The sequence below is a fragment of the Chinchilla lanigera genome, unplaced genomic scaffold (genome assembly GCF_000276665.1).
Source record: "Chinchilla lanigera isolate Chin_1 unplaced genomic scaffold, ChiLan1.0 scaffold00011, whole genome shotgun sequence".
NCBI lineage: Eukaryota > Metazoa > Chordata > Mammalia > Rodentia > Chinchillidae > Chinchilla > Chinchilla lanigera.
Genome location: NW_004955412.1, coordinates 15,748,276 through 15,773,980, shown reverse-complemented (window position 1 = coordinate 15,773,980; position 25,705 = coordinate 15,748,276). Strand labels below are relative to the sequence as shown.

At 48.3% G+C, this 25,705-nt stretch overlaps 1 protein-coding gene across 4 annotated transcripts in view; it reads right to left on the bottom strand.

Moving 5' to 3' along the window:
* Positions 1–25,705, bottom strand: part of Zbtb16 (zinc finger and BTB domain containing 16) — a 177,053-nt gene that overhangs the window by 71,404 nt on the left and 79,944 nt on the right. For all 4 annotated transcript variants that reach the window (XM_005378153.2, XM_005378155.2, XM_005378154.2 and 1 more), the window contains exon 3: positions 17,735–17,832. In XM_005378153.2, coding sequence (XP_005378210.1) covers positions 17,735–17,832 — 98 coding nt within the window. The remainder of the gene's footprint in view (positions 1–17,734; positions 17,833–25,705) is intronic.

Sequence of the window (25,705 nt, the reverse complement as noted above, 5' to 3'; positions counted from 1 at the left end):
AGCCCTCGGCCCATGAGAAATAGCATCACCTCCCAGTCCATGGAAGTAACATCACTGTCAGAGAGCGCCTGGACATGGACCAACAGCAGCAAGCTCCATACTGGCTCTGCTGAGGACTTCAGCGTATGTCTTGATCAAATTTTCTTAAAAGGCCTCAGTTTCTCTATCTGCAAAATGGACACCAAATTCCTAGCCCATCCCTGCCACTTGAAGCTGTTATTAAGAGGAATGAACTCAAAGACATGAAAACGTGTGGGGCTTTAGGGAGGGAAATGTACAACCAGTTTTCAAGGCTGACTTAACAAAACCCCACTGGACACATCCTTCGAGGCCTGACTCTTCTCTCCAGCAGCCTCCTTTCGACTTGTAAGGAAGCAAGGTGTTCTGTCATAAAGAAACAATCAGCTGCATTCCCTCGAAGTGGAAAAACGGACTCTTGCAGTGATGAATGACAGCACACTGGAGACTGAAATAGACAATGTTTTCTTGTTTGACCTTCAATTAACCATGAAGTCTTTTTATTATACATTCTCTGAGGATCCTGGTTACTCAAAGCCTTGTGGAGGGAATCCTCACTCCTCGCTCTAAGGGTCTCTTCCTTCTGTAACATTCTCTCTGTGCCTCTAAAAACCTCCCCTTCGCTTGCTGCCCAAGGTGGAGCCCTTTCGGGGGCTGAGTATGTACAGTTTAGGGCCAGATAGCCATCCTAGTCTCTGGAGTTGTCAATTACTTTGAATTCATTAACACATACACACATCCCCTAGGAGGGGCAACTGATCTGTTGCGTCCATTATGACGCTACTGTTGATAACAGCTGGAGCAAAGACCACACACCTGACTCACCTATGACCGACCCACCTCACCATCTCAGACCCGGTGCTCGGAGCACTGTCACTCCTTCCCCTTGCTTAGGTCCCTCAGTGGCACCTCGAGGTTGCCAGCCTCTCCAGGCCTGCTGTGGCTTTCAGAAAACAGAGCATGTCTATTTTTAGCTCTTCTCAGCCTAATAATACTCCCCAACACCCATTCAGCTTAATCACTTTATTGAGGACAAGAAGCAGGCTCTCCAGCTCGGGTGCTTCTGATGTTAGGAAGTAGTAAAATGTTCGAACTGGTTAAAAATGACACTCATTGGCCCGCCTTTGGTGTTTCTGAGACCTTAATTGTGGCTCAGGCCGTGGATCTAAAGAACCTTGCAGGTTTCAGAGCCTGGCTGTCTTACCCCCTGCACCATAATTGAGGTGTTACATTACAACTGCAGCACTGACATTTCCAGGCTCAAAATTCAGAAGCCTGAAGGCGCCACACGTTTCAAAACAGAAATATTGTCTGTCACAACGAACGCCCGTCTCCCCACAAGCTTGCGGGGTGGGTAGGGAACAGTCTTTTCTGGCTTACCCTGTACAAAAGCTTTAGGTGGGATAACATGTCCCATGGGAAGCCAACGGCATTCTTAAAGTGCCTCTGACAACTAAAATGACACAGAATTGCTGCTTGAAAACAGAATGGTTTGTTTGGTGTAATTAGAAGACCTGTAAATTTGGTGTGTGCAGGAAACAGACCACTGGTGGTGCTTCATGCAGGCACGGTGGAGACCATGACTTCCAGAGACCCAGGGTGGGCATACGCAGGCTCACAGTCTGTGCCAGGGGAACTGTGGGCTGGGGAAGTGGACAGTGTGCAAGGCAGACAAAAACAACTGCCTCTGAGGTTCAGACCGGAGGCTTTAGGGTCAGGCCCCTGGATGTGCAGCACCCCTGCTTCTTAATTGCTCAGTGATCTCAAGCAAGTAAACAGTTTCCTCATCTGTAAAATGGATGTGCTAATAGTACAAACTTCAAACAGGTCTTGGAAGGCTCCAATGGTTATTTCTCTCACGTACCTGGCATCTGATAGACCCCTGACAAATGTCAGCTGCCACTGGCATTGGCACTGCTGGTCTCTCTACCATAGAGTCCTTCTAAGATAAAGTGTTCAGTCTTTGTCTCTTCAGCTCTGGCCAGGGCAAAAACAAGACTTTGAACAGAAGAGCTAACTACAGCCAGCTGTGTGCAGTCTCCAGACATTTTTAGTAGGAAGTGCCTATGGTCTCAAAGTGTCTAAACAGAGCCTGTCCTGATGCAGGCACCTTGAGGGGGTACTTGTGAGGTCCCACCAGCTAAGCAAGAAATGCCCCTGTCCTAGGCCTGGAAACTCACATGGATGAGGCTCCTTTGCACTCCTGGGCTGCTGCTCTTGCACACCTCTTCCCTTTCTTTCCTTCTCAGGCAAGGTGCTTAAAGCATCTTCATGGACTTCCCGCTCTTACAGAGGCAGAGGCAGGATGCCTCATTAACTTTCCTAGCTAATTTTACAATTTAACCAAACACCACATTCCTGCCTCAATTCAGCTAGCCTCTGACTGTGACAAACTTCTAATTGCGAAATGGAGGAACAATTCAGACCAGGCCAGAGATGAAAGATAAAGGTCTGAAACTGCAGTGGGAGTGGAAGAAGAGAAAAAGTAAAAAGCTCACACTTTTTGAAAAACAGCTCTACACGTGCCCCCGCCCTCAGCAGAATTCCAGGCTGTGAGGGTTGAGAAGGGAAAGAGAAAAGCCAGGCTGGCCACGTAGTGTCACAAAGATGGGGTAACGCTGACCAGAGAACCAGAGGACCTGCCTCGGGGACCAGGGGCAACGCATAGACTGGAAGCATAGTTCAACACTGTCCTCTAGAGGGCGCAATTCGGCGCTGGCAACAACAGGGGTCTACCAGATGCCAGGCACGTGAGTGAAGTAACTCATTGGAGCCTTCCAAGACCTGTTTGAAGTTTGTACTATTAGCACATCCACTGTACAGATGAGGCAACTGTTCACTTGCTTGAGACCACTGAGCAGCTAAGAAGCAGGGGTGCTGCACATCCAGGGGCCTGACCCTAAAGCCTCCGGTCTGAACCTCAGAGGCAACCCAGAAACATCATCAGCTTTGCCACGCCCCGGAGCCCTGTCTAAAAGGTACTGGAAAGCCCTTCCCAGCCCAGTGAGCCCAGGACCCATGGGCGGCATGGATGCCACTTTAAAGCTTCTACCTCCTGACTAAGATTCTGGGCAGAGGTAGAATCTAGTGGGAGGACAGCATGTCAAAGGAAATATCACCATTAAGAATCCTGTGAGATACAAAAGACCCCAGAGGTTGTCACACCGGCCCTGTTTATACAGGCGTGCACCTTGCCCACCCAGATTGGACAGAATTCTGTAGAGACAGAGGGCGTGATTCTGGGATCCTTACCTGGAGTCAGGCCCCACTCCCAGGGCATAGGGAAGACGCTACCCTGTGTGTGAGTCTCCTGGCCCCAGGTCAGCCCTAAAGCTTGCACCAGGCCACAACCAAAGCACAGCTGGCCCCCTTAGAGCTCTCCTAGATGTGCTGAGTTGTTCACCTTAGGCCTGAGCTGTTTGGGCAGTAATCCCTGCAGGGTAGAAGCCTGCTTCCCCCATCAAAAAAATCTGGTCTCTGGGCCTTTGTCTATCCTGGAGAGCTGAAGACGACTCCAGCAAATGAAAAGTTTGAGGATGTTCTTGCCTTACCTGGAGTTACCTTGTTACTGAAATGACTGTGGCCTTGCATAATTACTCCAACAAAATGCAGCCGCCAATGAGCTCCCGTGCTCAATTAGCTTATAATAGCCAGCAAGAGAGCTGCGAAAGGTTTAATCCAGCTACTCCAGAAGGCTTTTTATCCCAACTACCTAATGAAAAGTTTAGAACTTAATATTTTTTTTTTTGTTTTCCCTGGCAAGCAAAAGAATTCCAATCAAAATGGGACTGTTTGGGGGAAGGAGGAGCAAGCATATGAACGACTGGAGAAAACTCTGAAGAGATGTCCGTGTGGGTCTAAATCCTAAACAGAGTCAACTCCCAAGAGAAGCCCTCAGCTCTCCCTCCTGCTGCATTCAACCTGGGGAAGAACCAGCCCGTGCTCACTAAGGGCACACATGGGTCACCTGTGTGCTCTGAGGAGGTCGGGTGCCCTGTGTGCCTCAGCTGAGGCAGTCCTCACATCCTCCAGTCATCAATGGCAGCCCTCCAACACCGGTTCTCAGCCTGGGCTTTGAGGTGTTCTGGGGATTCATAACGTATTTGGGGGTTCATCAAGTCCTGCACAGTAAGTCCCCAACTTACGAACATTCAAGTTGTGAACTTTCACAGGTGTACTGCCTAAGACTCCTGTTGTCAGATACCAGTGAATCTGATTTACACACATTATCCCAGAACAGAACTCCTTTGTAAGTCGTGGACTCACTGTATGAGAAATCTATCATCTTGCAGGTGTGTGCCCAATTTTAAACCTCACTTTCATCCATGTGTTTACACTGTGACTACCTTGAAATGGAGGGATGTTGAAAGTGACAGGTTTCACTCTTAAGAAGCATTTCTCAACCTGCAAGGCAAAGGGACCTACGACGTTCTCAGAGATCTGAAGACCCTCATGTGCAAGACACTGGGCCCAAAGCCTCTGGAGATGACCATGGACAGAAAAGGAAGAGGAGAAGAGATGCCTGCCCGGCTGGTTCTAGCTCACGAAAGTTCCTGCTTCCTTCTGCCACTTCCATCAAGGAGCTCCTTCTGGACGTTCCAGCTGGAAAAATAAAATCCCACAAACCTCCCTCCCAAAGCCTTTCCCCATCACTGTCATTAGGAGGTCCTCCCAGCTCTTACCTTCTGTAGCGCCACTCACTGCCTAAGTGGGGACAACGCAAACACCCAGCCCTGTGCTCCTCCCCTCTCCAGGCGACTTGTAGCATCCTCTCAACCAGGCCGCCATCAACATGAAGGTAAGGCCACTAGCTTCAGTTCTTCTGCATGCCCTGCCAAGCTTTATATGCCATGGGCGCCCAGTTCAGTTGCTAAGTACTGAATTAATTCATGAATAATCACACACACGTGCGCGCACACACACACACACACACACACATGTATATGACCACAATAGTCACTGAGTTTCCTCTGCTGCCCAACTTTCACCATCTGGCTCCCACTAGGCTGATGTTTCACTCCAGCATTCCCAGGACGACCCTAGGGAAGATGAGAATTTCAGAGCCCAGACATACCTAGCCTCATGCCAAGTGGTCCAGCTTCACTACACAGCAACTAAGTGGTCAGGGAGGCTAAAATATTCCTTGGATCACACCAAGGAGCTAGAAACAGCAAGTCTAAGGAGCCAGAACAGCCCAAGTAATCCCAGCTCTCACATTTTTGGGGTGCAGCAGCACAGTTTAGTTGTCCCCTTCATTCCTGACCCTAGCGTGGCTTCCCCTGGAGCAAAGTATGCATCAGGGTGCTGCTTCAGCAAGGATCACAGGCAGCTCTCTCTTCCTGCCCGCCTCTGTCCCGGGCGTACTAGTGGGAAGGAAGAGCAGTGGAGCATGACACAGCCAAGTTCTTTGTGAGGGGAAAACCACATACAGACCCATGGACCCTCTAGCAATGCCCCAGAACCATCTTCCCCGGGGCCCTACAAAGCAGTGTAGAAAAGTAAGAGTCACAGTAGCCACTCCACACAGGAGGCTTTGGTAGGGCAGGACAGCTAATGAGCCGCACCTGCTCTTGATGGCCCAGATGCAAGGCTCTGAGAGCAAGAGCCAATTATTGTGCCACCCTTACCCTAGAATCCCTGGGGACAGGGCATTCCTGGGCTCAGCTCCCAGTCTCTAAAACACTGATTGGTCACCTCTAGCAACAGAAAAGCAGGAGTTCCTGCAGTACAATACCGCAGGCCAAATAAGGTAGCATATGTACCAGAAATCTAGGGGGACAGACAGGGAGATCAATCTGGATTTGAATCTGGCTCTATTCCCCTCTTAACTGTCCGATCTTAGGCAAGGTAACTCTTTAAACTTTAGTGTCTTCATCTGCAAAATGGGCTCTGGACTTCTACTTTCCAAGGCTAGTATCAGCTTGAGTCCAGACACGCATAACACCAATGCTCCAATACTCCTGGAACGCAGCAGGTACTCCATAAACCTAAGTGCCTTTCTCTCCTTCCTGAGCCCCTACCATCCATCCTGAGCCATTCATTTATTCTACAGCTATTTCCTGAGAACATGTTACGTGTTAAGTTGTGGGGATACAACACAACATGCCACTGATAAGGTCTCCCCCTCCTTTCCCGTCCCCTGGGCAGACTCCTGACTGCCAGGGCTGGAGGAGGCAAAGGAGTACCTCAGGTCCGCACTCTGCTATCCACCCACACACCCATTCATTTGTTCTGAAGACAACCGTGTTATAACACCATTCATATTACTGTGCTAGGAAGAATGGGGGAGACAAATATAAATCACATGTTCTCAAGAAGCTTAGAGTCTAGTAGGTGAAAAAAGACCAGGCTATTTAACAAGGAAGAGGACAGGTGCCATAAGGGGAGGCAGATAAAGCGCTAAGAGCTATCAGATGGGGGCAGCCTCCTGTCCTGCCCAGACAGACGCATCCTCTGGCTGAGTGGGCTGACTTTCAAAAGAGAGGAGGGAAGAGACCACTCTCCAGGCCTGGCACCACTCCTAGCATGGGGACCAGGAGTAGGGCGGGAGGGGGTGCCAAGGAGGAGACGGGGGAAAGGGGAACGCCCGCAAATATGGATCCGGACTCCCGGAGAAAACAAACAGCAAATGAAATTTATTCACTGTAGTTGCTTTACTACCTAATTAATTCAGTAATTTCAAAAACAATTTTATTTATGTTCCATTTACCACATCAAAAGTGAAAAAAAAAATCCTACTGATGCTAAAATAATACCTCAAGGCATGTATTTTTAATCAGTTAAAAAATAAAAAGGGGTGGGGAACAGTTTTAAAAAAAAAAACCTAGCACTGGTTCTTATACAATCTCTCCCAGGCAGACCACCAACCCTAAGAGGGAGAGAGAGAGAGAAAGAGAGAGAGAACGAGAGAGAACACAGCCAAGCCTTCTCTGAGAGCCTTCCTGGCTGCTGAAAACCGAGCTTGTCAAAAAAAACAAATCCATAATGGCCCGAGGCTCCTCTCCAATCTATTTTCTGCTCAGCTGGTTTTAAATGAAGTTATTATGAGTCATTAAAACACCCGCAAGCCAGTGGAAGTCAGCCAATTACAATTTTAAATTTAGCCTGTTCTCTGCCCCATTCTCTTGTTTTCTTCCTTTGCCCACAGAATGCTGCTGCTGTTATTTTTTCCCTCCCTTCCTTTACCCAAAGTGGAAGAGACAGTTATGAAAATGCATAGTATTGCACAGTACACAGAATCATTCATATGAAACTCCAATTATTAAATTAAAAAAATGCAAACTTCTGCTTTCTCCAAAGTCTTGCCTGCCTTTGCCCACTGGATTACTCTGAAACTCTGAGCTGGGCCCCAAAAGTCATAAGGCTATTTTTAAAATGAAAAGGTTCTTCATTGGGGTCTTGTTGAGAAACATTCATGTCCATCACACACAATCCAAACGTTCCTGGCTGAATCCAAGGGAGGGAAACCACACCACCAACCTCCGAGAATTAATAACAAACAGTGAAGTTGAAATGCAAAGGTAAAGCTGGCTTTGCAATCAAGCATGAATGTCGGTGGAAGTCACGAGATATGATGAGCTCATTTAGTTTTTAAATCTTCAAGGTAATGGTCTGTGCGGACCCATTACAGCAGAGGAACAATTTTGACTATTTCATGTAAACGCTTCCTCTCAATCTCTTTTTCTCCCACATTTGCACACACAAACACACACATGTGCACAGTGCTGATTAGAAATCTGCTTCTTGTTTTAGGGAACATAATTCAGCTTTTCTGTGTCAGCCAACAAGTAACTATCTCCTTACCCAAAGAACTGTCCCATTCTCTTCTACCCCATAATGGATACATTTGGGAACTCCACAGAACAGACTTCCCCCAAACCACTGTTAATGTTTTCCATCACCTCCAGATCCCTCCCCAACACACACACACATACACACATATACAGATACTTTTATGCTTTGGACCTAAAATGTTCCCCCAAAAGGTCATGTGTAGAAGGTTGAACCCCGAGGCAGCAGTGTTCACAGGGGAGGCCTTTGGAAGGTGATTGGATCATGAGGGCTCTAACCTCATTGACGGATTAATTCATAAATAGATTCATTATTTAATGGACTTTGGGAAGTGACTGATGCTTAGGAGGTAGGGCCCAGCTAGAGGAAGTAGGTTCTTGGAGATGTGCCCTTAACTGTTGTACTGTCCCTGACCCCTTCTGACTTTCTTCACCAGGTCCTCCCCATAAGTGCAGAAATAAGGGAGTCGGTTACCATGGACTGAGGCATGGGAAACTGTGAGCCAAAAATAACCTTTCTTCCTTTCAGTTGTTTATCTCAGGTATTTTGTCACAGTGATGGAAAGCTAACTAATACATACCCCATGACAGGTCCTCTGCCCAAGCCGGACTCACAATCCTAGTGTTCCAGGGAAGTAGAGGAAAAAAACTACAAACCTAGGCAGAATGGGATGTGGAGAATGACATGCCATGTCTTTGACAGTCACTGAAGGTCAATGTGGAGGCCAGGGTGCCATGGTTGAGTATCCACCTACCTGGTGACTAAGTGAGATGGAACTCAGCGTCTGCCCTTATCATCCAGCCACAGTAAAAAGAGCATAAAATATCAAGGAGCTTCCAGGCCCATTATGATTAGTAACAATTTACCAAAAGGAGAATGAAGACCTGGCTTGAATATAAACCTGAGGCCTACAGACATACCTGTCCTGTGCTCTGAAGGTCCGCAGAACCAAGCAGATGTTACTATCCTACCCTTCGCCCAAGTCTTTCCTCTTATTTGCTCCAGCTGTGGGTCCTCAACCACCCACTTCTCACAGTGGTGCATGGAGGCATCCTTTCCCTGAATAAAACTGATGCTTCTGGCCTATCCCTCCCACCAGGTCCTTCCCTAGAGGGGCTCTAACCCTTGGTATTCAGAATCCTTTTCTGAGGGAAAGCACCCAAAATTGTGTAACCACCAGGCTCCACACCCAAATCTGCCCTAGTAGTATAAACACTTCAGTTACAGGATATTCGCTTATTCAGTGAATAAGTATCCAAAGCCTTTTGTGTGCCAGGCACTTTGCCAGGCCTTGCATATATCAGAGCAAACACATGGGAAGGTGTCTAGTGAGTTCTGCGCTCATGTGCAGTATAGACCTACACAAGTGCAGGAACTGCAAGACTGGGTTAAGTACAAAGTCAAATAAAGGTGCTGCAAAACCTAACTTTACTCATCTACTTGGCCACCCTCAGCTCAATACCCAGGAGTCTAGGAAAAGCAGGCGCCATGGCAGAGAAGTCCCATTCTGGTCCCTGCAAGGTAGGGACCAGAGCATATGAGGTTTTAGGTGCCAGGAACATTCCTTGGTCAGTAGCTCAAGAGTTCTTACCAGGCCTCTAGGCCAGAGTGACATTTTGAAGTTCCCAACTCCAACAGCTGCCCAACTTCCAAACTAATAAACTTTGAGCGGGGGAGAGAGAAAGAAAGGAGACAGGGAAGGACACAGAGACAGAGAGAGTGGCAAACAGATAGCCAGGCAGAGAGAAGACACCAAGCCCCAGATGGAGACAAAGACAGATGAAGACACAGGCAAGAAGACCAAAAATACACTGGAGTGTCCAGCAACAGCTGAGGCTGACGCAGACACAAGGACAGTGACAAAGAGATGAAGTAAGATGAAAGGAGATTGGAGGAAAATGGAAGGAGAGAAGAGTAAAGCTGAAAAATAAGCACCTGCCACAAGGAAGGCTCAGGAGAGAGCATTGTGAGTAACGGCGTGCTGGTGAGACGGGTGCCAGAGGCAGGGCCCAACGGCTCTGCAGAGCCCTGGACATCAGGCTGCACCAAGGGCCAGGAAATGTGGACAGAGGGGAAGAGGGCCGTGAAACCCAGGAGCCCTCTTCAGGGTGCATATCCTGGAAGCCAAAGAAAGGTGAAAAGACTGAGCATATAAAAATGGTATTGTTTGGGGGCCAATCCCATGGAAATATCCCTACCTTGCATCCCCATGATATCCTCCCACCGTCAGATAAAAACCAAGGGTCAGCAGAGCAGCCTACAACCTAGACAGGAGGAAGGAGCAAGGCAGAGGGAAAGAGAGAACATGAGAATAAACAGCAGACAGACAGATGTCCCAGCATCCACCCCTCTAGGGCACCGTTCATTTCCTAATAAGAACGTCATCATCTGGCTGCGCAAAATCATGCAGTGGTATGAAAGAGGGTGTGTGTGTGTGTGGGAGAAACCACACTCTTTGGGGATAGAAAAATCAGAGAGAGAAAGAGAGAGAGAGAATGAATAAGGTTATTACATAATTTCCACTTTCTTTCCTCCACCCTTAAAGTAATGTTCTATCTGACAGGCTCCTCTCTGAGGGGGGAAAAATGACAAATCCAATCCAAAATTCAACAGCCTGTGTTCTGTTCAGAAAGCACACAGTGTACTGTACAGCCCATAAAACTCCAAACAGCCTCCAGACACTGCCGCAATCGTCCTCCATCAAAACACTTTGTCTTGCATACAAAAATAAGATACAGCGCTGAACGGAATACAAAATCAGCCCATTACAGTACAGAGAGACTGCTACTTAGCAACGAGGGGGCTCTAAAGCCTCGATGCTCTACAGGAAGCAAAATCTGTCGAGCCTGTTGGGCAAATGATAAACATTAGCAGTATTAAAAAACACAAAAGCCATGTAAATGGATAGACATAATGTGGAAACGAATTTATAGAATAAATTGAGATGGGGGCTTGCAGGGCGGGGAGAGAAGCTGGGTGGGATCCAGAGAAGTGGATGGGATGAGCTCTCCCAGCCCCAGCTACGGCACCATATGGAGGCAGAGTTATGCGTATGGGGGGGTGTGAACCCCCTCCTCACTGGGCCATAGGTGAAGGGGTGGGAGAGAGCTGGTGCGAACTCTGTTTTATGCCGTGACCTGCAACGAACTTTCCAAACTTTGCCTGTTCACTTGGCATGGTGGAAAGTCTCGAGGGCTGCAGGAAGGGGGTGCGCACGCCCAGCGGTACTGGGATGCACAGATGTGGGGATTTGTCTCCCTGCGGCCAGCATCGTACCCTGCACCACTGCTACCTGACATTTGCTGTAAACAAACCCCTGGCCAAAAGAAAAGGAAAGAGAAGTATTAAAAAAAAAATACAAAACCTAGAAAACAAAACCAAAGACACCCCATCTGGGTTGGAAAATCAGTATATTTCATCAGGTAAGGGGGAAAAATACTCTGGCTGTGAATCAGCAGCAAGGTTGGGATCCCAGCCAAAACAGGAGCTAAAAAGCAAAACCATACTCCTCTGCTCTGGGCTCTTGAGGCAGAAAAGCAAGCAGGGGCAGGGGGCGGGGAGGGGCAGTGAGGAAGGAGGGAGAGTGGAAGGGGACAGGAAAGAAATGTATTTTTCATCAGCCAGTGTATAATTTATAAACAGCATTAAACAGTTTTTGTTTTCTTTCTCCTCTCTCCCGTGGAGGGGCTTGGACCGCAGTCAAGCCTGCATTAATTTCTGCTTTGGGTACAGTGTGTTCTTGGAGGCGCATCTGCAAGCGATCATAAACTCTCTGGAATGCTGGCAGAACATCCAGACCTGCTGGCAGGCCAGTGACGACACCACTCTGGGAAAAAGTTCGGGAAGCAGGCCAAATTCGGGGGGCGGGGGGAGGAGAGGGAGAGAAAGTATGTTCAAGAGAGAGCTGGGGAAAGCGGCTCCCCTTCACTCCTGCTTCTCTGCACCCCCACTGCCCTGCGGACCAAAAGGAGGGCAGCCAGCTGCCAAGCCATCCCCACTGATCTCCACTCACTTAACCTGCACTTCTGATCAAGGAGCTAAGGGGCCTGGGGGAGTTTCTCCTTGGGAATCTCCTGGTTTTACCCTGGTGGCAGAAAGCTAACCAGGACGGAAAGCTGGCTAAGGGCTTGCATGTGCCTGGACAGACCCAAATCTATCGGTCTGAGCAGATTCCTAATCCACGAAGAGAGATGACAGGGGAAGTTCGCTACAAGTGTGAGGCTGCCAGTGCTGAGAAGCCATCTTTGGGCACCTTTCCGATCACTGGTGTGGGGACCACCTCCAACCCGCTCCTCAAAGTACAGGAAATCTACTGGCTACCTGGCTTCTCCTCCTCTGTTTTTAAAAAGAAGAACCCTGAAACTCAAAGTTATGTGCTCCAAAAAAAGATGAAAAAGGAAGAAATAAAGGAAGAAGGGAGGAAGGAGCCCTATCAATCCAGAGATCTCTGCCATCCTGTAATACTTTTCTTCCATCCAACCATGGCAAGAGAAATCATGAGAGACTCAATCTGGTTTCCAGCCCCACCTTCTCTAGCACTCTTCCTTCTGGATGGAGGACACAGATCTCAGATGCATTCTCTGGCCTCCCCATGTGCCTGCTAGGATCAGAAAACTTCTCATCCAAAGCCCCACGGCCCTGACTCCGGGGAGGATCCTGGTCCCTGGGGAAGTTTCTCAATAGGTACGGTTTATAAGGCCCAGGCAAAGGCAAGGGCAAGCCTGGAGGTGGGGGTGCCCTTCCCAGTGCAGGGGACACAGCCCCATGACACTGCAGACATACCTCAGCAGGGATTACCACTGAATTTTCCTGGAGTCTCAAACATTCTACAGTACATCCCAGTCTCCATCACCAAGTCCAACAGCCCCTCCTAGTCCAGAGGAAAGATTCACGGTCAAACTGGTGTCTCCTATTAGATAGACAGCGCAGGGATGCTGTACTAGCATTCTTCACTGTGAAATGCACAGACCTGACACATAATTCGGTCTTTTTAAATATCTACTGGCTCCAAAAATGAATGGCACTCCCAAAATAGGGCCAGGCCACATACATACTCAAGCTTCTTACTGTAAACGGTCAAGTCAAAAACAGGGGCAAGCAGTTCTAGGTGTGCCCGCTTATAATCCACCAGTATGTGAAGCCAAGCTGTGAGAAATACCACCTAATGGGAAACCCGATGTTGGCCAATCTCAGAAGGAACTGAAGTCACTAAGTGATCCTGTGGTCCTTGAAGGGAACTCCCTGTGCCAGGAATCACTTCCTATGTTAGAACAAGGAGAGGCAGAGTCAGGAGGTTCACAGATACTGCAGAAACTGCCCCTCACCCCAGGAATAAGGCAGCAAGAGTGAGCAGGAGGCTCCACAGTCATGCAGGGACACACATGGCTAGAGCTGGGGGACATTTTTCTGCTCACAGCCACAATCCTACACCCAAACTTTACCCTCCTGCCAGGCCAGCTTTGCAAAGTCTTTGAGTGGAGGCTGCCACCCTTCCCACCGTGAGCCTCTTTCCTAATACTCAAACCTTCCTGACTCCCCCGCAAAGCCGCCTCTGAAAATGCAGGGCCTGGCCAGATCATCTCATTAGTTAATGAGTTAGGTTACTGTTGGTTTAATTTAAACTTATTGTTATCATCAGGTATATCTCATAAACACTTGATTAGTTAACGCATTCAAATCAAGATAAAAACTTCAATTACACTGAACATTCACGACTACCATTTAGGGTCTTTAAAAAAATAAAACTAACAAAAAGTAAGGCAGAAGAAGAGAAAGCAGTGCCTCTCAGAAGGGCCTCCTACAGGGCAAACTTCTAATTAAACAAATTGTCAATTTCAGCACAATGAAAACTGATTTAGGAGCATAAATTTAGTATTCTAGTCACCGAAAAGAAGACCTCGCCTTGTCGATCTCCTACAGGCTGATTTTATCCAGGAGGGAAATGAGGAGTACAGGGGGAAGACAAGGATAGAAACGGGGAAAGACGTGGAGGAAAGACAAGCTGCAGCCTTTTCCTCCCTTCATAAATAACGTCTCCACGGAATGCGGCGGGGCCTCTTTTCTAGCACCGAGAACTTTTCTTGTCTCCTCCTTCACCCCACCCCTACCAGATTAGAAAAAAAAAATTAATCGTGTATGATGACAAACTTGGCTCAGCACTCACTGTACATACTGTACCCACAAGCCTGGCTGGCAGCCAGGCCTGGCCCTGCGCCAGGACTACAATAACAAACACAGGCAGCTCGAGCCAAGAGGGGGTGGGGCCGCCGGCACACAGGCGAGGAGGGAGCATCTCAGCTCGCTGAGCAGAAGAGAACAGCAGGGATGGGCTGCGCAAGGGCAGCGGAGACCCTTAGGGAGCAACCAGGACCCCTGCTCGGACCTGGGCTTGCTTCTCTACAGGGGGCTTTAAAAAAAAAAAAAAGAAAGAAAGAAACGAAAGAAAAGGCTGCCCCTAGGCCTAGAGCATTACTGTTCCTCCAGGCTCTGGGCTGCTGCTCCAACCCTGGGTGATTATCTGTAAAATGGGTCTGTGCTATGATCATTAGCATCCATTCTCACGGTCAGTGCCCTGTATGGAATCTTCGTAACAGCAGCAAGCAAACTTCACGTCACCTAGCTAAGCGCGTTTTCTAAAACAACATGGTGTTATCAGGCATCTGGTATTGTCTAGAAGACCTGGCTCCAGTAGCCCAAGCTCACACTCCAACCCCAAGAAGGCCATGTCTTTGCAGGCTCCAGGTCAAGGCAGTCTCTATTCAACAAGCAGCAACCAACTCAGGAAGTAGTCTGGCCTCCCTAATCCTCTGTGATATCTGGTTTGCAAGTCATCCCAGCACAGGGATGCGAGGTATACAGGGTAAAAGAAAGAAGACACAGAGACTAGAAATCTCACCCAGGAGCTATGTGCCAGAGTTAATGAATTCACTAGCATGACTCAGTATACCCACCCTGTCACCCAACCCCACTTCATATGGGCACTGACAATTGCCTCTCAAAGGGACAAATCACTGGATGCAGTCAGCCTTTGGTAGCCAATAAGAGAGGAGTGCAAAGGGAAAATCAGGAAAACAAGACCTAACTCCCAAAGCTTCTGTGACATCCAATGACACCACAGGACCTGGAGATGGATCTCAGGAAGGACTGGAATACACATCCCCCCCAAAGATCTGCCCTGCCAGCCCAGCGGGGCCAAGGCTTTGCAAAGCCACTATCTTGGCTGAACTGGGGCCACCAAAACCCATCAGAAGTATGAAATCCATTCATCGCCTTCTGCCACCCTCATCAGCAGAGATGGTAGCCAACCCACGCTGGCCCCCACTGCAGGAGTTGCAACAGGGCCAAGGGACTCCTGGTCGTCTCTACCCCAGCATTCCCCTCTACCACAAGCAGCTCCTGTTGCAGGAAAGACTGGGCCAGAGACTGGAGTCCCCTCAAGTTGTTCATCCTCCTCCCAGGCTGCACTCGTTCATTAAACAAATATTTGTTGATTCCAGTAATGTGCCAGGCATTGCACTCGACATAAGCAAGACCAGTCTTGTGCCCGATACGTTTATACTGTAGTCTCCTAGAGGAGAAGAAAAATCACAAGAGCCTGTGACATGTCAGGCGTATGACAACCACATAATGTGGGCCTTAAAGCTCCTCTGAAGTAGGGTCAAGGGTTAAATACTCTCACTTTACAGATGAGGATGCTGAGGTTCAGAGAGCCCAAAGTCACCTCATCAGAGGTGGGTGCCCAAATTCCTTCTGCCATCGTACCCTGCCGCCCCAACAGGAAAGATAAGGCAAGTCCATAAATAACTGGAACACAAAGAAGAAACCTACTGGCCCCAAGATAGCTTCAGATAAAAGAAATGTGGGCACTTAAAAGGGCACAGGTGTTTCTGGCTGGAGGTGGGAGAATGGTTGAAGATGACATTGAGAAGGGAAGTTGAAAACCTGGGAAGAGGAGGGAAGGGTCCTTCCAAGTTCTGAAAGCAAAGCACACATAAAGCAACTCAACAAGCCAAGCAAACAGTGGCAAAAAACTATGCTAATTTTGGGCTGAGTTTGAGACAGGATAAAGCGATTTTAACAACAGACTGAAATGTATTTGTGCCCCCACGGTAGTGTCTGAAACCACACACATGTGTGTCTGGGGCAGAAAGCAATAGAAACAGAAGACCATTCAACCCCAGCAGGGTGGCACATGTCTATAATTTAAAGCACTAGGAAGGCTGAGGCAGGAGGGTCACCGTGAGTTAGAGGCCAGGCTTAGCTACATCGTCATCCTGAAAGAAATCAATAAAGGATTCACCCTTTGCTCTCAAGGATCATGAAGAGATAGCCAACCTGGTTGGCAGACAGCTCATGAAAGCCCACAATGAACCCTAAACAGCGTGCAAAGCTGAAGGGAAGCAAGAAGATACAAGGTGCACATCACTAAAGCAGAAGGAAAGGTGTACAAGTGCCAAGTGGATGCTCAACACAGGAATGCCTGACTCTGGACTCCCGGCTCAAGTCACGCAGGTGGGGCCAGAGGAGGAGTGCTCAGTGGAGCAGGGTGAGGAGGTCCACAGGAAGGAGACGGGAACAGACATGGGAAGAGTGTGGACCTGCCGAGACAGACAGCTACCTGGGGCTGACCGAATCCCTGGACCCAAAAGAGGGAAGACTGGAAACCCAGAAGAGTCTGAGCACTTTAGGACGGGCTATGAAGGTCAGGGAGAGAGGCGGCATCCAACAGTGCACAACTGCACAGGCATCACAGCAAGGCAGGCGCAGGCAAAGCTACTCACAGCACTTTCATGACAGCACACGCAAAGGGCAGCAGGAAGAACAGTCCGCAGCCAGCCAGGCAGGAAGCCTCTGGCATTGGCAACGACATACCCCAGGGGTGACTGCTTCAGAAGGAGGGGAAAGGTGTGAGCAGAAGCCACTGCTATCTATTAAACACCACCTGCTTGCCAGTGACTTACTACAGATTCCTGTAACATATATTCTGTCACCTAGTCCTCAAAATTAACACTGAGTGAGTTAGCAATCCCTGTACCCTTCAGATGCAGAAACTGGAGCTCACGAGAGGAAACGGACCGCAGTCACACAGTTAGCACCTGTCACACACCGGATTTGAACCTTTATCTGCCCAACCCCAAAGCCCATGCTCATTTCCCAACACCGGCCTGGAGGGCCAGTTGCTTGAGGCAATATGGAAGAAGAAGGGGTACACATTGGCCAGACAGGAAGACAACCCACCCCTCTCCAAAAATGGGACTCTGAGGTTGAAAGCCAAGGTTGTTAAGAGGGTGAAGAGTGATCTCTTGGCTCAGAAATCTTGCAGCACCTACAGCCAAAGGCAGGTGACTCCTCAGGCTGCAAGCCACAGCACCAGGCCTGCAGGATCTTTTCCTGCACCAAGAACACCTGAGCTGCTGTGTGTCAGCGACTTCTCCCCTTTCCACGCCCCGTAGGGCAGAGCAACTTTGCCCAAACATGAGCACAATTACCAGCAGCCACACAGTCGACCCGACTAGAATTGGGTAAAATTAACTTGCAAAAGACAGCACGCTATAACTAGCTTTGTGTTCCAACCTTTCTATATCTATTTAATTAAAGGCTCCAGTATAATGTGAACCCAATAGTCAGATTCATTAGACAGCGAGAACCTAATTCCACAACTGTTTTGCTAATGAAACTGCAGTCTACTTTGGAAGGTAGATGACACAGGGCACGGGTGCCAGCGATGCCCTGGGAACCCCAGGGGAGCATGCAGATTGGTTTTGTGCAATGGGCACACACTATACCATCAGAATGGCTTTTCTGCTCTGTGAACCTGGAGGGGGCACCCAAGGGTAAAGGTGGAGCAAGGCCCTGGCTGGCAGTGGTTGGAGGTGAAGGTGGGCAGGAGGTAGTTGCCTGTGCCAGTTAAGTCATCCTCGCCTACCTGAATGAGCCAGTAAGTGCATTCTCAGTCGCAAACTATCCAGGAACCGCTTCCCGCAGAGCTCACACCCGTACGTCTTCATCCCACTGTGCAGCTTCCTGTAGGGGAAAGGAAAAGACAGGTTGCTGCTGCTCTGAAATGGACAGAAGGCAGGCCCACCCTTACCTGGGGGCTTGGCAGCCATCCCTCTGGTAGATGGTGGAGGGTATGGCACTGATGAGCACTCATCCCCGAATCCACCAACGGCTCCCATGGCTCCCTCTGCCCATGGACCGCTGCCAATGAAGCAGCCATCCCTGTCCTGTCCAGGGGCAGAAGAATGGGGCTCCTCCTACAGCTTTATTCACTGGCACGTAGACCAAGGGAAAAAATTCAGATCTGATTTCAGAGGGAGGGAGGAAGCAACACTGAAGAAAGTTAGACAGGCATAATGCTCACTGTTGAACTAGCACAGATGGTAGGTAGAGGCCTACTGGCCTCTGATTACATTGGGGCAGCACTGCCCTCGTTGCACTGTGACTACATGAGCTTGGGTCCTCCGCCATGCACTAGTTACAAGCAGGAGGCCGCACCTGTGTCCTTTCTCCTATCCAGGAGCCGCCACACCACAGTTACCGGCACAGAGGCTCCAAATCAGCTTATAAAGGAACTGGTATCTTTATGAACACAAGATGCTTCTCTCTTGGGGCTTCCAGGTGTTGCTGGAATGGCAGTGACCCTTAGAATACATCCTTTCCTCAAGGCCCAGCTTTAGAAGCGCCTTTCCTCTGTCTGTGCCTTACCCAGACAAGAAATTGGACAACGTCCTTCTAATACACAAGGCGGTAGCAGCCATTTTTGGCTGTCCGAAGTACTTCTGCATACATTATCTCATTTTGCCATCGTGATGACTGTGTGAGTTGGGCTGGGCCATGCTATCACTCCTGGAAAGATGGAGGCCCCAACAACAACCGATCACAGCCCCAGCCCGTGACAGTCCTCCAGTCCCCACTCCCATGTGGGGACTTTTCTGCCAGCCCCTTGCTGGGTCATGAGCCAGCAATGGAGCTGGTGAGATACAAGGAATGGGGCAGGACAGAAAGTAGGGAGTTAAGCACTGGACACAAGCTCTGACTTTCTCCCCACCCACATTCCTGTTCCCAGGGCCTCTACTGCCTCTGCAGCAAATCCCAGATCTGGCCTCCATCTCTGCCCTAGCCTCTGTGCCTTCCTGCCATTTCCCCTAAGGATCAGGGTAGGCAGAGGTAGGATCTGTGGGTGGTAGGCAGGCAGAAGAACGCACAGCTCTCTGAGAGCCAACAACCTATTGCAATCAGAACGCTGGTATGTTGAGACCTAGTACTGACATTAGATAAAACTGGAGATGTGCAGAGGAGGTACATGTACTCAAACTGGCAGTGCCCAGGTAGTGACAATGAAACTGAGCCACCCACTGCTACCAAATTCCAACCCCCAGAAGGAGGACCCAATACTGTTCAAACCATGCAGTGCCCGTGGCTGAGTAAGCCTCAGCGCCACAGCCTATGGGCCACCGCGGCCTGAGGACAGCATACAGTGCCATGTGTGCAGCACGCTGATAAAGATCATACACGGCTCCCTTTGCAGAACTCTTTCTCAATCACATTGTTTTGTTTATGCGCTTTCCCTTTACCCCTTTGCCAAAGACAGATGATTTCTCAATCTCTCTCTCTCTCTCTCTCTCACACACACACACACACTCTCTCTCTCTCTCTCATCCTTGACACTCTAAGGCACCCGACACCCTGTGTTATTTAACTCTCAGGCACGGCGGATGCATCCAAATTGAGAAATATTAACAGTACAAAACATTTCAACTGAACATTCTTAACTATAAACGTATTTCACCAGGGCATGTCCTAAGTATTTGGAGCAAAGTATGTTTTAAATATGTGCTGGGAATACAGCTCAATGACATAGTGATTGCCTGGCAAACACAAGCTCCTGAGTTCAATTTCTGGTACCAAAAAAAAAAAAAAAAAAAAAAAGAATGAATTGAATATGCATGCAGGTGTGGATGTAGTGTGTGCACATGAGCACACACACAGACACACATGCTAGTGGAGCATTCCTGTCCCTGGGAATGATGGATGTCTGCTTTCCTAAAATGTGTTCCACAGAGCGGCAGAAGCTCTATTCATAGGGGGTTACACAGAAGAACTTCCTGCACATGGCCATGGGGAAGCCAGTTGGGTGGCAACAAATTTTTCTCTTCACTGATGATTTGCTAGTGGCTCTCAGGGGTGGCTGTCATGAAGAGCAGATGTGCAGATGCTCATTTGGATTTGTGTTCCAAAAAAGACTCTGGAAGTGACCAGTCTTCAGACTCTAGGAACTACAACCATACTATACTCCCCCCCTTGGGCTCCCATCTCTTCTCCCCGAGGTTTCCCAGTCAAATCCCTCATCCGATGAACACTCTCTGAGTAATACCATTGCCTTTCCCTAGATGTGAATGGATTTGCCTGGCAAGTGCAAGAAGTGGCTTTCCCATGAGTGGCCAATGGGATGGCTCAACATGAAAAGTGATACTCGCCCTTTTCCTACAGAAGTAGCAGGGCACAGGGAAGATTGCCCAGCAAGCAGCCAGAGCCAGAAGACCTGGATCCTTATCCTGACTCAACCACTAACTTGGTCATTTCCCCCAATTTTTCTCACTGGTGAAGGAAAGTGGATAATATCTAAAATTTTGGCTGGAGATAAAACTGTATTACTCCAAAGTCTAACCCATATCCTTTTACTGAGTCTCCAAGGACATCCTCTCAGGGACGCTATTATTCTCCCTAAGCCACGTCCACCTTGTCACTTGGCCTCTGACAACTCAAGCAGTCAGGTAGAACAGCCAAAGCAAAGCTCAAGACCCAACCCAGCAATCCATTCATTTTTAAAACTTTTACTCCAAATAACCTGAGTTTCCTCTTCTACTCGCTTGCTATTAATCTTTGAGCTTTCAGTTTTCCAGAACTCACTGTGAACCTTTCCCTGGAACCACTCTGTGGTCAAGGATTCCCCAGCCTTCAGAAATATGGAGGCCCTGTCTTATCCAGTCCTCGGGTAAGGACACTGCCCTACCACTGACCACTAAGTGCCCCTCACAGGTTACCAGAGGGGAGCATGGCGTTCCTGTGCATCCACACAAAGTACAAGGTCAAAGGTCCCACCCTGCTGGCAGGAAAACCCAGGCAAAGCACACAACGTTCAGAACAGAAAAAAGGGAACAACCCTGGGAGTTCAACAGCACCCAGCACAGGTTTGCTCATCTTTAATTACTGTTCATGTGCCAAGGAAGAAAGAGTGTGGAGAAATGGAGGCTTCTGCTGGCTCAAAGTAAAAGCAACAGGCAGAGCAGTATTGAGTGCATTCAACGGACTTGGCTGCTGTCAGACTCTACGACACAGGCCTCAGAAGAACCAGTGTGGAAACAGAACTCCAGCTTGTTTCTGGAGCAAAAGGACAAATTTATATGAACTCATGGTCATCTCTCTTCAGACCACAGCCTCCCACAACCACTGTCATCACATGAAGCACAACATTTCAATCAAAATTCCATTCACCTCCTTCCTCCTTCCCACACTTGATACACCTTCCTAGTTGGACCCTTTGCAGCCCAGGCTGGTCTCAAACTCACAATGATCCTCCTACCTCAGCCTCCCGAGTACTGGGATTACAGGTGTGCGCCACCACACCTGGCCCCAGTTTGGTCCTGTCTTTTCACGCCATCTAACTGCTCATGACTCTCTTTAAGTCATCAGACTCTACCACAGACGGAGGGAAAAGGAACAACTAGGGATATGTTTCACTTTTCTGTGCACTGCTCTGGTTGACGATGGTATTCTCATACTTTATTCTCTGAAAAGAAGCCACATTACTGACTACCATTCTGACAGTAACCTGCTTCTACCATGGCCCAAACATCTTCAACCCGTAACTCAGGAGAAGATTCATCTCCTTCAGATAGTTAAGGCCCCTGTTATTTATTCTCGGGGAGTAGGCTCAAGTTCTCCCCCACCCATAGTGGTGACCCATCTCGAAGAATACCTAGCCCAGGGGCTGGGGATTTAGCTCAGCGGCAAAGCGCCTGCCTGGCAAGCGCAAGGTCGTGAGTTCGGTTCCCGGTATCGAAGAAAAACCAAAAAAAGACCAAAAAAAAAAAAATACCTAGCCCTTTAGATAAGCTCATAACAGATTTTCTCTTATGTCCAAAAAGACAAATTAAAAAATGAACCTCTAACACATTTCTATCTACATTTTCAAGAAAGCTCAATCATTATGAGAAATTACAGCTAAGCAAATCTGTACCCTTTAATGGGTAATGTAAGAAAAGGACCCATTTCTTCTCACCAAGTCTTAACCTGCAACCCTTACTAGTAAGGGTCAGCAAGACACAAGCTCATCTGAAGTATTTTCTGAGTCTGAAAACCCATAAAGACTCTGTCTGATGTAGACTGCAAACTCCACTGCGACAGATGTCATGTGGATATTCTCTTTCCTTGGTAAGACCTAGTTGTAAAGAGATTGCTCAATGCTGCTGAAGAAGTCCCTCTAGGTATGATGGAGTCTAGGGTAGTCTTCTGCTCCTCCTAATAATATTCCAAATACAACAGCCTCATGGGTAGCCTCCAATCCAGAATCAGACCCTACTTTGCAGCATGCAAGAAAGGCCAATAGCCTGTTCACAGCAGCATAAACCTGAGCTTTAGACTAACCTCCCAGCTTCAGAAGCCCCATCAACCCAGCCCACCTGGGACAGCCATGAAAGCATGAGTGGCAGCAAGGAGGGACCCATAGCAAGCTCCAGCCTCCCTACTTTCCATCTCCAGAGACAGACGGCTCTCTGTCACAGCAGCTGCTCTCTAAGGGGCGCACTCTATGTGCACCCTCTGCAAGAGAGGCTCAGCCCACTTCCATCCCACACAGCCAAAACCCAAGGGGATCAGGCTGTAAGAGCTAAATGCTCTACCAGGTGCCAAGAGGAAAAGGCCAACAGCACTGTCTGGCAGAAGGAGGAGGACTCAAGCCCCGGGACTGCTAATGCCACATTTCTTCTCAAGTTCCTCTGCCCAGAGACAAATGGCAAAGCTGGAGCAGACCAACAGGCTAAAAAGGTTTAGAGAAAGAATTCTCAGTTCCAATAGCCCTAGGGCTGTACTCCCTCACTCTCCTACTGGAAGCTGAAATTGCCTCACTTGTGAGTTCTGCTGGACCGACCAGCGCTGGGAACTGGGACCTGTAATTGGGGAAAGCGAGTGGGAGGGACCTCCATAGCTGGACCATGGATAATGTTCTCCTTGTTCTCAGCTTAATTGATCCATCCCCTGAACCAAGAGTCAGACCAGGCCAAGGAGGCCTCAGAGGGCCTTCCAACTATTCTGCCTACCCTTGAGGCTGCTCCACATGCAGATGTCTCCCCAATGTTTAGGGTTTCTGCCATCTTGCCCCATGACCACCAATTTGACCTACTCAGTGCTTCAAAAGGGGACCCAGACCAAACAGGGAAAACGGGAGATTCTCTGAGATCCAAACCAAGGTCCACGTGACTGCTCTCTCAAAAGGCTGCTGCCTCTACTTGCTATGAGAACTCAGCCACTATGCAAACCTCCCGGGCCTCTCTGGAGCAGTACGTGGCCAGCTGGCACTCACACCCTCCCCACATGCAGATGGCACGAGCAGGGCCGTGCACGACGCCCTCAGCCTCAAATGCGACTGACTCCTCAGCTCGGTGATAAATCTGTACCCTGGCTGTGTTCGCCTTTCCAGGTAGAAGCTGAAATGAGGAAGGAAAGAGCTTACGTATTTCAGATATGGGCTTACTCATCTCCCTTATGTAAGTGTCCACTTATTCTTAGTTCAAATGACAAGAGGGAGGTCAAACAGCCAATGGCACTCTGCACTCTAATTTTAAGAGAAAAGGATGAATGAGATGTTGTTAGGCTATCAGGGCTCTCCTCTCCAAAACAACTTCTAGGTGACTACAGTGTGTTCCCACATTAGGTTCGATCTCCTGCACTTCCTACACGCCTCTCTGTGGAAAGAAATACTTTCAGAAACCAAAAGAGCCAGTTCTATGAGAGGCCTCCACCCTAAACCACAGCAGGCTCTTCACAGGGCATACTGAACACTCAGGGAATGTTCCCTACCTTCTGAGGGTGACATTAGATCTTTCCAAAGACTGTCTCTTAATGTCACCAAGAGTGTCATATTCCAGGCTGGGTCGGCCATTACTCACACCCCATGTCATTCTCCTTTCATATGTGATTCAAGACTAAGCCATTTCAATTCCTCAGAACTGTGAGCGCTGAAGGACTGGAAACATGTCTCTGCTTCTGCTTCCACTGCCCTCAGCACAGACTCACGCAGCCGGAGCAGAGGGCAGGACCATTCCTAGCAAAGTGATGTCCAGCCACTGGACAAAAGGACACCTGGCCACTGAAAGCCCAGGGCGAGAGACAAGGGATAGTTCTAATCAACTGTGCAAAGGGTCACTTTCATTTTCTCAAGACATAAAGGAAATTATCCTTTCACCCACTTTTTTTAATGCTGAGTTTAGACAGCCGTTTGACAAGCTGTGAATGCTTAGCTGGTATTACCACAAATTATCCTTCTAGCAATGGAGTTCATCGCTCTCTGACTAGTCAATATTAATAAACATTACTGAATGCTTTTACAACACAATTTATTTTTTAATACAGCTCTTTATGTATGCCATAAAGTAAACATACCCATAAAAGCCAAGGATTTCAAAGAACAGATTTAAAAAACAACCAAGAACTAACTGAATGCTAGTTAACACCTTCTATGCTGCAGATTTGGGGAGACCTGGGGATCCAGACCAGTAAAATTTACAGATATTGGCCCATTACTGGTTGACGTGGAGTCTTTTAAAGGAAAGGACAAGATCTATCTAGATTAGAAATATTGTATGTTGCTAAGCATGGTGGCACATATCTATAATCCCAGTTACTCAGGAGGCTGAGACAGGAGGATCACGAGATTGAGACCAGCCTAGTCAATCAAGCAATATTCCACATCAAGACAAAAAGTAAAAAGGTCTGGGGATGTACTCCGTGCTCCCTAGGTTGAATCCCCAATACAGGAAAAATAAATTAATTTAAAACATCACACACACACACACACATACCAAACTCTCTCAAATTTCACTTTACCCCTTTGCAACAATGCAAGGGTTGAGCTAGATGATCTCTTAGGTTATTTCCAATGAGTTTTACAAAACTGAAAGGCCGTGGGACTGACAAAGGTCTGTATTGGCTGGACTTTATCTCCTGCATAGAGGAACCATACTATATCCATCCGTAGTCTTCACTACTGAGTACAGAACATACTAGGAGCTCCATGAATCTTGGTGAATAAGTAAACAAACAAACAAAGCTGGTAATATGAAGAGAAAAATGGAAAGATCCAAAAATCCCACCTCGCTCTGTCTACACACACACACACACACACACACACACACACACACATACACACACACAGAGCAATGTAGGAACAGTTGTCCCTATTGTCCAAAAGCGAAGCCCTCCATGGGGTTCTTAGAAAGAATGCCACACATTCTGCCTTGGCTTGGGATCAAGGCCAATCTGGAGCTCACAGAAGGGTGGAAAGAACAGTCCCAAGCCTTCAAAATATTAGGAAGGACAATGGCATTCCCTGTGACCATAACCACACCAAGTACAGTACCTTCCGATAAGGCTGCCTCCCAGTGTTAAAATACGATGTCAGCAATGACAAAGGGCATGCTAATCTCCCCACAGCCACTGCTCAGGGAAGGATCTTCATGGCTGCTGAGCACCAGGAGGCCTGGGCTTTGGCTGTTATGTAACCGGCCCTTTGTTTTAAAATACTGAGTTTTCTTAAGTCATTTATTTGAAATATCTCCATCTACAAATTTCACCAAGAACAAAAGTTTTTCATTTGGGCACTGGGCTATGTGATGAT